The following is a 13,900-nucleotide window of genomic DNA, read 5'->3' as shown; positions in this document are numbered from 1 at the left end:
ACTCTTAATAGCGTGTGCGCACTATAGGGCGTAAGCACTATAGTGTGCAGGCACTATTAAGATGTAAGTTGCAAAAGAGAACTAGGTGGGGGGGGGATAGGGGAATGGCTATGTGTGTGCATGAAAGAGATAGAGAGAAAGTAAGGGATAGGAGAGGGGAGAGAGTACAGGATGGGAGAGAGAAAGTGAGAAAGAGTAGGGGTGGCAAAGAGAGGAAGTGTGAGAGAGAGTACGGGTGGAAAAGAGAGAGTGCGGGATGCGGGAAAGAGATTTAAAGTAGGGGATGGGAGAGAAGAAGTGTGAGAGAGAGTATAGGTTAGGAGAGAGAGATTAAGAGTAGGGGATGGAGGAGAGAGAGAGTAGGTGATGGGAGATAGAGTGGGAGAGGAAGAACTTGAGAGAGAGGAGGATGGGAGTGCATGTGTGTGAAAGAGAGAGAGTATGGAATGGGAGAGGGGGAAGACAAAGTATCTCAAGAGAGAGTAGGGGATGGAAGAGAGAATAGGTGATGGGAGAGGGAGTGGGAGAGGGGGAGGCTCGGGGGAATAGAAATGTGTGTAAGAGAGAGAGAGAGAGAGAGTAGGGGATAGGAGAGAGTGTGAAAATTTAAGAGAGACTAGAGGGTAGCAGAGAGAGAGAGAGAGAGAGAGAGAGAGAGAGAGAGAGAGAGAGAGAGAGTGGAGAGGGAGAAAGTAAGAGTGAGAGTGAGAGAGAGAGAGAGAGAGAGAGAGTAGGCAGTGGGAGAGGGAGAGCAAGTGAGAGAAAAAGTAGGGGATGAAAGAGGAGAGAGGGGGGATGGGTGTGTGTGTGTCAAAGAGAGAGAGTCAAGAATGAGAGAGGGGGGAGAGAGATAGAGAGAGTAGGCAATGGTAGAGGGATGGGAGAGAGAGAGAGAGAGAGAGAGAGAGAGAGAGAGAGAGAGAGATAGTAGGCGGTGGGAGAGGGAGTGGGAGGGAGAGAGAGGTGGAATGGAAGCATTTAAGAGAGATAGAGTAGGGGATGGGAGAGAGTAGGCTGTGGGACAAGGACTGCGAGAGAGAGAGAGGGGGGGGAATGGGGATGTGTATTTATTTATAAGAGAGATAAAGTAAAGGATGAGAGAGAGTGTGAGAGTTTGAGAGAAAGTAGTAGGGGATGGGAGAGAGAGTGAGAGTAAGGGATGGGAGAGGGAGGGAGGGAGAGACAGAGAGAGAGAGAGAGAGAGTAGAGAGGAAGAAAGAGAACTTGAGAGAGATAGACAGTAGGCAGTAGGAGAGGGAGTGGGAGAGGCAGAGGGAGAGGGAGAGAAATAGGGGGGATGGGAGTGTGTACCTACAATAACATCCAAACTAGCCACCACATAACCTACAAGAACAAATAGTAGCATCATTTGAAATAGGAATCACAAGAATAGGCTTGATAGTGGGAGGAACCTATAGAACCTTCTTACTGTAGAGTATGAGAGATTAAAAATGAGGTATATTATTTCAATTAGGTTCTTCTTAGAATTTATTATTTCAAATATTTTTAGTTTTAAATAACATAATCATGATTATTTATTTTTGCTGGATTATTTCTTCAAATAGTTTCTTACACAAAATTTTAACCCTTGTAATAGTGATGCATATTGTTCTCTTTTCTGTTATGAATTTTATATCAATTTTCCATGCATTGTTGACTAGTTTAATAATAGACAAGATTAATCTTGTGTCATCTCAATCTAAGTATCATTCACAATAGAAATTAAAAGTCTTGTCACAATTTTTATGTAGATCTTGAAAATGTAATACCACAATTCTATATTTTAAATCTTATGTATTCCAACAATATACTAACAAACTAATTTATTAAGATTGAGAATTAAAAAGTCAATGACAAGCATTTCACTTAATATTTATGATGGCAATTATTACTTGAAAATTTAGAATCTAATTTAAATGGTTTTAAGAGTATCAAAAAGGAGGACACCAATGTTTGGGCCTTCCCAAGCTTATGGCCTCACTTTATGTTTGTTTGATTTTCTATATTTTAAAACAAGTGAATTTGTTTGTGTTTTACCCTTTTCAATGCTTCATATTAAAAATTATTGAAAATATACAAATATTTATATAAAAACACAAAATGCACTTATTCAAATTCAAAGCTTTATCCTTGATTCTAAGTGGAAGAAGTGCATGTGTGGATCCCTATTAGATTCCTAAACCTTCCAAAAACACAAAAAAGTTTGATGAACAAATCAGCTTAGCAAAGGAATGCAACCACAAACAATGCATTAATAAGAAGTCACATTGCTAGACAAATGTTGTGGGGGCATTTTAAGCGACCGGTTCAACAAGAAATTTATTGATCTGCTCTTGCATCTCATGTACAAATGCCCCAAAACCATCATTTCTCTTGAAAACGAATTGAGATACTCTTGCAGTGTCGAAAAGAAGCTTTCTATAACATTTCGGTAACTTTCCCGGCTTTAAAAACTCATAAGTCAATTCAATCAAACTTTCCTCGTTGTAATCAAATAGAAGACTTAGAATTTCTTCCTCTGTGAGCTCAGGATGCTCTTGTTTGCAGCACTGTATGAAAGATACCACTTCACCACGATCTCTCTCAACCTACATCAAAAGGATAAGTGGTTGGTGGTTATAATAATTAAGTATTTAAAGTTGACTAATTTTTTATAGTTTAATTTGTTTCTTACTGTGTGATGTTTAAGCTATTTTTAAAAAAGAATTAATGTTGTGTTAGACTCACCGTAAAAGTTCTAGCATCATTCACTAGACGCGCTGTCAAACATACGAGATTAAGAAAGGGTGCTCGAAAATCCAACTCAGAGAGGAGTTCATCAGGAAGAGGCTCTCCTGTGAAAAATGTGGAATTTAAGATGATTGCTGCTAACCCAATTGACACTTTCCCATTCTCAAGATACTCCTTCAATGGTGGCATGCACTTTGCATGTGCCCATTCAGCTTCCTTTGTTGTAGATGATAGCAGGTCCTCCCACTAAAGCCCATAACACAAGGATTATGATAGAGATGTATAATCATAAGAATAAGAACTTTCTTTTGGTGGATTTTACTAAATGTTAATTTTGATAAGTTTGTGATAGAATAATTGCACAATAAAGTCAAGAAGGAGAAACTTTATTGGATTTACAATAATCAGTATTCTGGGTTAGCTAACAATAAATAATAGTCAATTATAAAAAGACAATAACACACATATGTTTAGGAAACTTAATGCATGCTCAAATGTCGAGTCTTCTATTCGGCCTAAGACAAATTTTCTCTTCAAAAATAAGATATAAGTTTGGTACAACAATCTACACATACATAATCCAAGAAAAAACTTTGTGAATCTTTTTACTTTCTTTACCTTTGAATTATACATAAAATTAGTCTTAATTTTTCCAACCTTAGGAAATTATATAAAACCACTCTCCATTTACTCAACCTCATTTGAACTTAAAAATATTTTTAAAGAATAAAAAAGTAAGTTGTTGCTAAATATCTAGTTTTAATTGCTTTAAACCAACTCCACCCTGTTATCTTGGACTTTAGTTCAGTAGGATCTACAATGCTTTAGTTTTAATCATGTTTATAATAGTGATTGATTCTCATGATTTCACTTATTTCCTTACTTGTATTTGCAAGCCAGCCCTAAACATCACACACAAATTAAGTTTGAAAAATAAAGTCAATTTTGACTATTTAAAACATTAGCTTAGGAATCAAACCTATTATGTTTAAACAGTATGATATTTGTCTAAGAAGTGATGTCAGTTTTATTCCATCATTATTGATATTAGCTACATGTTCCTCAACATAATTTGTTCTTTTAAACAGTGATTTACTATGTGCATAATCCAATCAATCATTATCGACTATTGAATTGAATTTCATTAAGATCTATGTTTTTTAACTCTTTTCTTCTTCTTAACTAGATCTTTGCTGAAAATTCTACACACTCCTCTTTTTGAAGTAAACCAAAATTAACATTAAAGCTCAAAGCATTATATGTATACTTACAACTGAGCAAAGGTAGGTCAACATGTCACGCCCATGAGCCTTCAGTGCTGCTTGTCCTAATTCGTTTACAGTATTGTAAAGACCTAGATAGCAGATCTTCATGTCGGTCGTAAAGTAGTCTAAAAGCGATAAATCCCATCTAAGTGCTCAACCAGAGAAAACCATATCAAACACGGAATGAAAACATTTGACATGTATGTTGCTCAATATAGATAGATTGACAGATAAGTAATCACCAACACTGTAAATAATTGTACGCTAGACTGTGAAAGGATCTTAAACATCACACACTAAGAAAGAAATTATGCTTAAAAAAAAAGTCAATTTTAACTATTTAACCTTTTTAGCATAAGAAGTCTTAATCGATCAACTAAAAGAGAATCATTCTGACCTTTTCACAGCTTCAGTAAATAACTTTACTTGGTCAAATGAAATGTGGGCATCAAAGAGGTCATCCAGAATTATGAGAAGGGAAGCTGCTTTTGTGTAGGCAATTCTACAAGTAGAGTATTCTGGTTCAAACATCACTACTGCAGCACTGAAGTGTATTTCCACTTGTCTATGTCGAGTAAATGTAAGCTCGGAAAAACCGCAGCCCTTGTACCATCTTTATTATTCACACACACAAATACAGTTCAGAATAGATTTCCACAATCCATAGATAATGTTTGATATAATTTTTTGGACGTGGCTATCCTCTCTATAAATTGCACCATTGATTAAATTTCAAAAAATGAAAACACAATGAAATTTTGAATATTTGATTTTCATGATCTGTATATTTTGTGATCGAAAACAACAAAATTTTTGAAAAAATTTCACTATGTTTTCATGAATCTGAAAAAGAATCTTCATTTGCTAAACAACTCAGTTATTCACACAAATGTAAACTCAATACATGAAATACCTGATTATTTCTTGAATTTCCATTTGATGTAAAGCCTGCGCTCTGTTGAAGTCCAGTTTGGCCAGTTCTAAATATCTCTGGTCATTCAAATTGGGCATTCTGAAATACAATTTATTCTATTTAGTGCACTGAAAATCATTTTCTAAAATTCCCAGAAATTGTTTTGTAACTTAATTGCTTACTGATACAGTGTCTTCTCCATCCACGACTGGTTACATAAAAGGTGTTCAATGTGATATCTGACCATCAATCTTGGGAAATTCGTGTGCCAGGGACAGTCTAGAGCACGTTCAATCTGCATACACCAACCAATGAATAAAGAGACATTGTAAGAAAACAAATTGATGATTCAATTGTCAGATTTTTAGTCAAATTTATTAATCTATGTTTCATGAATAGTGCTTCACAAGAATTCATATTTTTATATGAGAAGAATCGAACATTTTTTGAAAAACATGTGTTAAAATCTTGCAGTCCTTTTTTAGATTATTACAAAATTTGTTGACTGTTTTTCACATGTTTATGCATAGGAAAAAAGTGCATGTGTTGTTAAAATGTTCTATTAGATTATAGGAGGCCTATTTTTAGAATACATATGATTTCAAACTTTTATGAGAGTCTAAACTAGGGAAGAAATTTTTGGTGAGGAATGCTATTTTAATCTATTTCTTTTCCCATCTTGGAAATGTAAATGTCAAGAATGGGCAACACTTGGCATAGTGGTTTAGCCCATGGTATTAGAAAACCAAAAGTGGTTTCCAAATTGTATCATTGAGTTTTGTTTGTAAGGTTGAATGCTATAAGTAGTCTCTCCAGCTTGAGTTGAGGTGATGCCCCTCTAAGAATTTGCGTTGCAAGTGTATTGTATCTTCTTCATCGGATAATACATTATGCGGGTTTTGGAGGGTGGGGTTTTTCTTGGTAATCACTGTTGATTGTTCTTTTATGTTTTTTTCCAAATCTTTATGATACTCAAGTTGAAATTTGTATAATCCTCTCAAGATTAGCGTATGAAGCATTTTGCATATCTTTGCTTCCTCACAACATTCAAAACTCATTGCATCTAGGTGATACTCAAATATATGAAAGTCCAGAATTTCATCTCTCCCAATACTACTCCATCTCAAATACTGATAACTATAGAATTTCTTACATAATTTTACTAACAAGCTCATTTTACAATAATTTACACCTCTTCGCGAAGATTTTTCGTAACATCCAGATCCCGAGAGATGGTATTGCTTTGAATCCATTCAGATAGGAAAGCCTTAGCCATGGCACTCATCTCTCTCATTAATCTTTCTTCTGGGAAGTTTATCTGTGAACATTTGTACAGGCTCAGCATATCCGAAGGTCCGCCACCATGAAGCTCATCAGCTTCTATATTTTCAAGAACTTCTGCAACATGAAAACATTAGTAGTTAAATTTTAAATAGAAAGCTTTGAATCCTTCACCAATTTTTATAACAGTTGGGTTGGGTATTAATATGATGTACCTGATGAAACATTGTAGCCATGGAGTCTCAAAAGTCTGAGGCCAGTTGCTGTGCAATCAATGTCAGGAACAACACTCTCCCTTCCAAAGCCCAAGCCTCTTTTATCCCAGTACCTGTTATTAGGTTAAAGTTTGTTTTTTAACATTTATCTCTCTTAATAGTTTAAGACAGTTTAGTTAGACTGTGAGTCCACAATAGTGAGTTACACTTTAGAAAAATTTTCAAAGAAGAGTAGATAAATTCCCAAATCTTTCTATCAAAGTCCAAAATTTTCCATAGAAACTACTTTTTTGACTACTTTCAATCGAAACGAATCAAAAAAGTACTTCCATTGCTCCCAAATCTTTCTATCAAAGTCCAAAAATTTCAATAGACACTACTTCTTTGACTACTTTAGATCGAAATGACTCAAAAAACTACTTTCTAACGAAAGTAATAAGTTACATTTGATCAAAAATAGCTTAGTACTGTCAATTCTAAATAACATATCATTGACTCACCTGAACACATAATCCAATGTTTTCTTGATCTCAGTTTGGAAATAGCGGTCAATCCCTAAACGCTCAACATTGTCAATTGCTCTCAGACGTTCACAGATATCTACTGGATACACACATGGCGCTGCCAAATCCAAGTTCAATTCAGTGCATTTTGTACAGGCACTGGCTAATCTTCAGACAAAATACACCGAAGACAAAAAAAAAAAAAAAAAAAAAAAAATCTTTTGTGCTCATCTATGCTCATATTAACTTGTGCATTTCATAATTCTACAAAAATTTACCATGGTCTTTGAACTTAGAAAGAAGGGTGGTCAAGAATTGTAGGCATTTCTTGTCTCCAGTATGTAGGAAGACGCAGGCTGTAGATGCCGGGGAGCCTAGGAAAGACCCATCATTGGACTGCAGGTTAAGTATGACTTTCCAATCAACTAAATCTTGCACGCCCTCCAAATAGTACAAAACACCAGTGGGAACGACATGAAGGCGCTTTGCAGAAATCCTGCACAAGTTAAAGATTATATTTCTACCATCAACACATGGCATTTATGAGAAGGATGGATTAAAAAATGAGACAGACTAATCTCTGGATAAAATGTACTAAAGACAAAATAAAGTCAAAATCTTTTTTTCTCCAGATTCATGTAGCAATTGTTTTCCAAATTTTTTTGTTTTTTTCGACTACAAACTATGCATTGAGATTTTCAAAAAAAATCCATGATGTTATCTATTTTTGAAAATTAGTCAACTATTAGAATAGAAATCGCAATTCCAATAATAAATAGAATAACAATTGCTCGTTTTAGAATCAAAATTGAAATACATAGTAATACTCTAAATTTTGATTTTGCATTCCCAAATTTCAAAATTTTAGACATTTACAAATGCCAATTCCAATATAATTCCCGTTACCAAACAACACCTTAACTTTTTAATTTTAATATTATTTTTCATTAAAAATTAACTGTGCAAGATTTGCATGATGAATTCCGTTATTTTACAATTTTACATTTGTTTCATAAGAACGACTAATACTGAAGTTTTTTCAAACATACATTTTTGTGTTCACCTCCCTCCTTCCACTGATTCCTTTGAAATCATCTTCATCCACATCGAGTCCAAGGCTTTTGGAGTCGTTGAGCAATGCAGTAAAGACCATCTCAAACATTTTAGACAATCCATTCCTTGGTATCTCCTCCATCATTCGTTTTGCATGTCTTCTGATGAAATCAAGGCCTGTAAAAACAAAACTCTTTGAAATGAAACATTGTCATGGATTGTGGAAGTCTTGCCTACTTTTAGAAATCGTACTTAATTTACATATGTTGATGTCATACTTCATAATTTTATCATTATTTTCTTTTATTTGAATGCATCAGAAAGTATGATTCAAACTATTAATATTAAAAATATTTGTATAATTAAAATTAAAAATAATATTGAGGCACTTATTCATCTAAATTGATCAATTTTCAAAAAATTGAAAAACATAATTGATTTTTTTGAAAATTTCTGAATAGTTTGTAGTCGAAAATAACAAAAAAATAAAAAAAATCATTATGTATTCAAATCTGAATTTTTTTTTTTGACTTTGTCTTGAGATTAACTCATAATAATAATTAATCTTAACAATAATAAAAAATGAATCATAATAATAATTAATCTTAACAATAATGAAAAATGAATAATTTAGACTTCACTCCATTCTAAAAAAACCTTTTGAATTGAAAGAAATTGTATATTGATAGTAAACATTGGACCTCTGTGAACATGAGCCCTGTGAGTGTTCCAGACGGTGAGTGAGATGACGCAGGCGAGAGTGTTAAGGATTCTATCGCTCACAAGGAAGACATTTTCCTGTCCCCAAGAGCCGTCCCTTAACTGGTTATCAGTTACCCATTTAAGCGTCTGGGGAAATTGGGGTTTGCGAGAACCATCAATGGCGGGAATTCTTGCGAGCCATGCAGTATCATATGCACTTGGGCTTATCTCACCCTCCTCCATAAAATTAAACTTCTCCTTTATCTCGTCCACCAAGATCTCTATGCGTTTCTCATCATTAATACTGGCTTCCTGAAAATATATGTTCATCATCCATGAACAAAGGTTTAAATTAGCAATTGCATACTTTTATACATGTAACTAAGAGTTTAGAAGAAATTCAATTTTTCATACAATAAAATTAATTTGTATAATATAAAATATAAATCAACTAATAGGTGAAACAATCTAGTAGTGGCTGAGGCTAATTTAGGATGCCTACAATTCTTAATCCGTATATCGAAATTTGCAGATTTTTTTGGTTAAGATCAGTAGATGAGTGAAGTGCTTAAAGCTAATCTTTAGACTTTTCTGCATTTAGGGAACTCTTTGTAGAACTTGTAGAGTGTGAGGTGGTCTAAAAGTGTACTTGATACCTGCCACTAATACCCCCATAGACCAACTACCAACCAAGAAAACTAAAAAATTATCAATTAGTTATAAATGCCTTTTGATAGTGGTAATTGAGGGGGAAAAATAATAGTAATTAAGAGTTTAGATGTAATGCTACAACTGATTAGTTTCCCCAATTATATATATTTAAACAAAAACAGAACTCTTAGATCATTGAGCATTTCAATCCAATGGAAAACGAAGCACAGAAGGGATAAAACCACTTACCCACATAGATGAAGGATACGCCATTGGCTTACATCTGTGGGTGGACAATGAAGCTGCAATAAAATTCAGTCAATATGAATTTAAATTGCTCCCAAGTACTTTATCAGATTTCTACATAAAATTTTATCTTAGATATTTTAATACTTATTTTGATAGTAAATCATACAATGTAATCTGAAATATTGATGATAACAAATTCATACAACATTAAAATAAAAAAATAAAAAAATTACTTTTACATTAGATTTTGTGATTTTCTCTGATGATAAATCATACAGTGTAATCTGATACATGCAATATTAAAATCAGAAACTAATAAAACTATTTCTAAATTAGATTATGTGAATTTTTATTTTTCAGATTACAAAAATATAATTCACCATTAGAACGTAATTTCCATATTGAATTTGTAATTCATCCACGAAAGTAGAGATCACAGCATCTGGGCCACAAAAGAAATTATTGTCGGTGAGAAGTAAACAATCTGACTCAACGTTGGACTTACGTACCTATTTTAGCCCTAATGGACGGTAATCTCCTTTTGTCAGACAGAGCAAGGTGTGCTTCAGTATTATATGAAGTTCTCCATTGGAGATATTTAGTGGTAGAGAAGAGTCCCAAGGAAGAATACACAATCTTGGCCATCTTAGCAGCTTAGAGAGAATTTCAGAGGTGCCAACAGCTTTGCTTAACTTGCATATTCTTGGCATGAAATAAGAAAAATATAATTTGGCATATTTGACGGTTTTGAAATTATGCCTTCACAAAAATCAGTTCGGAATTTGGAAACTATTTGGTGAGGAATTAAATTTGGTTCAAATCAGCCTTACTCATATTAGGTGAATATTAATAGCTCTAAGGTTGGGGGTCCCATGGAGATTATTTAGGAAATTTGTAAGCTGAGCGGTCTTATAATTTTGTAATTTGAGTTTCAGAGGAAAAACTTTCTAAAATTTATTTTATGATAAAAGACTTTTTAGTTTTAAATGCGGGGCTCCTATTATGAAGGAAAAGATTCTAATTAAACTTGTGGCCCTTCAAAAAAAATTCTTATGGGACCTCTTATACTTGAAAAATAGACCTGTAGCCCCCGTCATGGGACCCCTGCCTAACTACTATGAAAAGCTACTGCCTACTTGTTGAATAATACATTTATAGTCTTTGATTTAATGTTGTTGAATACTATAGCATTTGTTGATTAAAAATCAGCCGTACTCCTATTAGGTGAATATTAATGGTTCTCATAATTGTAGATATTTGTTGATTTAATGTGTAGATATCATTCATGTAAAGATTTGTTGATTTAATGTGTAGATATCATTCATGTCTATAAAGTTGTTATTGGTGATAATCATTATTCATAACTAATGTATTTTTTCAACAAGTCTATGTCATATAAGTATACCAATCAAGTCAAGAGAATATAAAGTAAGTGTAGTTTTGAAAAAATCAAGTTTGAATTCATTGTTTCTCATGTCTTGTATTGCTCGCAAACGATTTATCAACATAGGTGTTTGAAGGTTCTCACATAATTCAAATGTTCTTAAATCTTATCATTTGTTTGTATTAAGAAAAAATAAATTGTATTATAGAAAGCTCTAGCTTATTTTTTCACAGAAAAGCTTTCTAACATTCAATAATTTTATTAGCATTCTATGACTTTTATAAAATCAAATCTTTATTGTGCCTTTGTAAAAAAAGAACAGATTTTTTTTTGTTTAAAATGTCAAATATATGAAAATTCTATAAAAATAATATTTTGAAATTACATTTTTAAAGTGAAAAAATAAATTTCTCTTACAACAAAAAATCCATTTGCAATTGGCTTCTAAATAAAACTTTAATATATGATAAAAATATTTTAATTAGTTAAAATATTTTATTTTCTTAGTACATATGCAAAAAAAAATTCATTATTCTTTTTAATTATTATACTTGAACATGTATGCACTTTTCACCTTATTTTCATTTTTAAATAAAACATTTTACTAATAAAAATTCATTTTCCTCATCAAATATTGCGCTTCCTTTATTTTAACTATGTTCCATGCTTTGCATTTCTTTCTTCAAAATGTTAGTTTCATAAATGTCATTGCAAAATAAATAAAAATAATAATAACAAACACCTAGATAAAACATTTAATTTTTGAGATAAGATGTTATCAAATATATTACCCCACTTATTTATTTTATTGCATGAATTGTCTTATCAACTATAAAGTTTGGAAATAAAAATATAAAAGCAAGTTTCAAGCTCCCTCATGATTGTAGTAGGTTGCAACTCATAGCATGAGACATAAATGTTTTATAACAAAATTAACAGTCTAAAAATACACGAGAACTATATAGAATGGAAAGTTTTTGAAGAATAAATGGTCATGATTGGACAACTTAATTAAAAAATAGGATTGCAATGAATGCTATAGTTTCCTGCCTTCGACAGGAACTAATAAAACATGGTGTGCTCGTATTGACCTCACATTTTTTGGTACTTTTTTAGACACCTTAGAAAAAATCATGTCAATATGACATGATAAATCTTAGTTATAAGTGGGTGGAGTTGTCAAGTAAATTTCTATAAAAAATTGATAGTGAATTAAATTTTTAATGTAGGATGCTAAGAATAACATCCTAGGTACTCAACTATAAGGTCCTCTCCTCTAATGTTTATTAATTTTTTTATCACTTCATAAATTTAGTGAGAGGATTCATTAATTAGGTGAGTTGGTTAGGCAATGTGTATATACTAAAATATATTATAAGATGGAGTGCAATAAATAAATTAAATTTTATAATAAATAATAGATACTATTTTACTTTTCATAATAGTGTTTTAAACATTAGATAGCATAAATTATAAATTGGTAACTAGAGTGTAGTAACTAAATATTCCATGATTGTTATATATCTTTTTTGGTGTGTATCACATGAATATCCTTGTGTACAACTATGTTTGTAATATTGGAGAAATTTGAAATGAATTTATTTTTTAGTGACATTACTACAAACATAATATTCCATGGAGGGAGCTTAAAGTAGTTGTAGGGTTTCTACAAGATGAGAATGGGGATGATGATAGAGATAGGAGTTCATTCTCCCCATGCACTTTTTCTTTTCTCAAAGGTGGTCGTGTTGGTTCTGGGTTTTATAGATTGTTTGGGATAATTTATTATGGAAGACCTATAGAAGACTACATATAGTTAGATATGATGGGTTTAATTTTCTTATGTCTTCTAGTGGTTACGTGATCAATGGATCTCTAGTGGATTCTTTTTATCAGTGTTTTCCTTGAGACCTTTTCATTTTGGCCCCAACGTGCTATACTCTATTCTATGGGTCATGTTGGTGCATGAGAGGTAGGGGTTGTTTTGTATCTTGTCTTAGATAAGGCCTCAGTTGGAACTCATGTGTTCCTTGTTGTTCTGGGTGTCTTTCTCTTGGGACCGGTGTTTTCTTAGCTCATGCCTGCTAGATTAGGATTTTTTTGGTGCTAACCTATTTTATGGTTGGGATGAACTACTAGATCTACTCCCTCATTAGGCTTCACTAATTTGTGTTCCCTTATTGGAAAGGTTTTCCTATCTAAAATGGACTTTTGTGTGGTCCTTCTTTTGAAGAAAAAGAGGGATGGTATAATCATAACTGGTTCTTGTTTCATTGTATTTTCCCTTCCTTCAATATCCCTATTGAGGCGGGATACTCTTCTTTGGAGATGCAAAGGTTTCTTGCTGAGGAAATATCTCTCTAACAAAGATATCTAGTTGGTTGTTATGGATTATTTTTGGGTTTCTTCTTCATGCCCGATAAGGTTTTGGGAGCCTTGATTTTACCTATTCTAGAGTCATATGAAAAAGGGCTTATTGAGGTTGTACTAAATCGGTATTTTTTTGTTCTTCTTACCCAAATTTAGTTAGTTTGCTACCCCTCTTTGTGTCTTTGAACTCACTAGTCTATTTGGCTTTCTATTGTAAAAATTTTTAGGGTACCTTCGGAAACTTCATACTTCTTTTGTGGCTATGGCTTCCTTCCTTGACTAAGACTATCTAAGCTCAAGGGAGCCCAAATAGTAATAGGTTGTAAGAATCCTTTAAAAACCCATTGTTAGTCTCTATATTCTTATGTTATTTTGTTTCTAGTCCTAGGACTTTTTTAATAGATTGAATATTTGGGGTTCGTTTTGAAACCCCTATGTTCTTCACATGTGATTTCTTAGTGAGATTGCAATCATGTGTCTTATTAGTTAGTAGCTATAGTTAAAATCTTTTTCTATAAGGGTCTTCCCTTCTCTTTATTAGTGGTTTCACAGGTTGTGAGTTCTTCCCCATCTTTTGTATGTTT

General features: G+C 32.9%; 1 protein-coding gene across 1 annotated transcript; it reads right to left on the bottom strand.

Moving 5' to 3' along the window:
- Positions 1-2,035: 2,035 nt before the first annotated feature.
- Positions 2,036-10,551, bottom strand: LOC149534021 (bifunctional levopimaradiene synthase, chloroplastic-like). Its single transcript, XM_089802967.1, has 14 exons — positions 10,072-10,551; positions 9,563-9,615; positions 8,662-8,974; positions 7,957-8,137; positions 7,186-7,403; positions 6,905-7,025; positions 6,405-6,517; positions 6,101-6,306; positions 5,091-5,203; positions 4,909-5,007; positions 4,393-4,608; positions 4,002-4,140; positions 2,728-2,976; positions 2,036-2,588 (listed from the first exon to the last, which is right to left on the bottom strand). Exons 1-14 carry the CDS (start codon positions 10,205-10,207, stop codon positions 2,295-2,297), a joined length of 2,451 nt encoding a protein of 816 aa, XP_089659093.1. The 5' UTR covers positions 10,208-10,551; the 3' UTR covers positions 2,036-2,294.
- Positions 10,552-13,900: the final 3,349 nt, after the last annotated feature.

Source organism: Cupressus sempervirens, chromosome 10 (assembly GCF_028749045.1).
Source record: "Cupressus sempervirens isolate cs-2001-9-10 chromosome 10, ASM2874904v1, whole genome shotgun sequence".
NCBI lineage: Eukaryota > Viridiplantae > Streptophyta > Pinopsida > Cupressales > Cupressaceae > Cupressus > Cupressus sempervirens.
The sequence above is the reverse complement of the archived record's forward strand: the minus strand, read 5'-3'. Positions and strand labels throughout refer to the sequence as shown.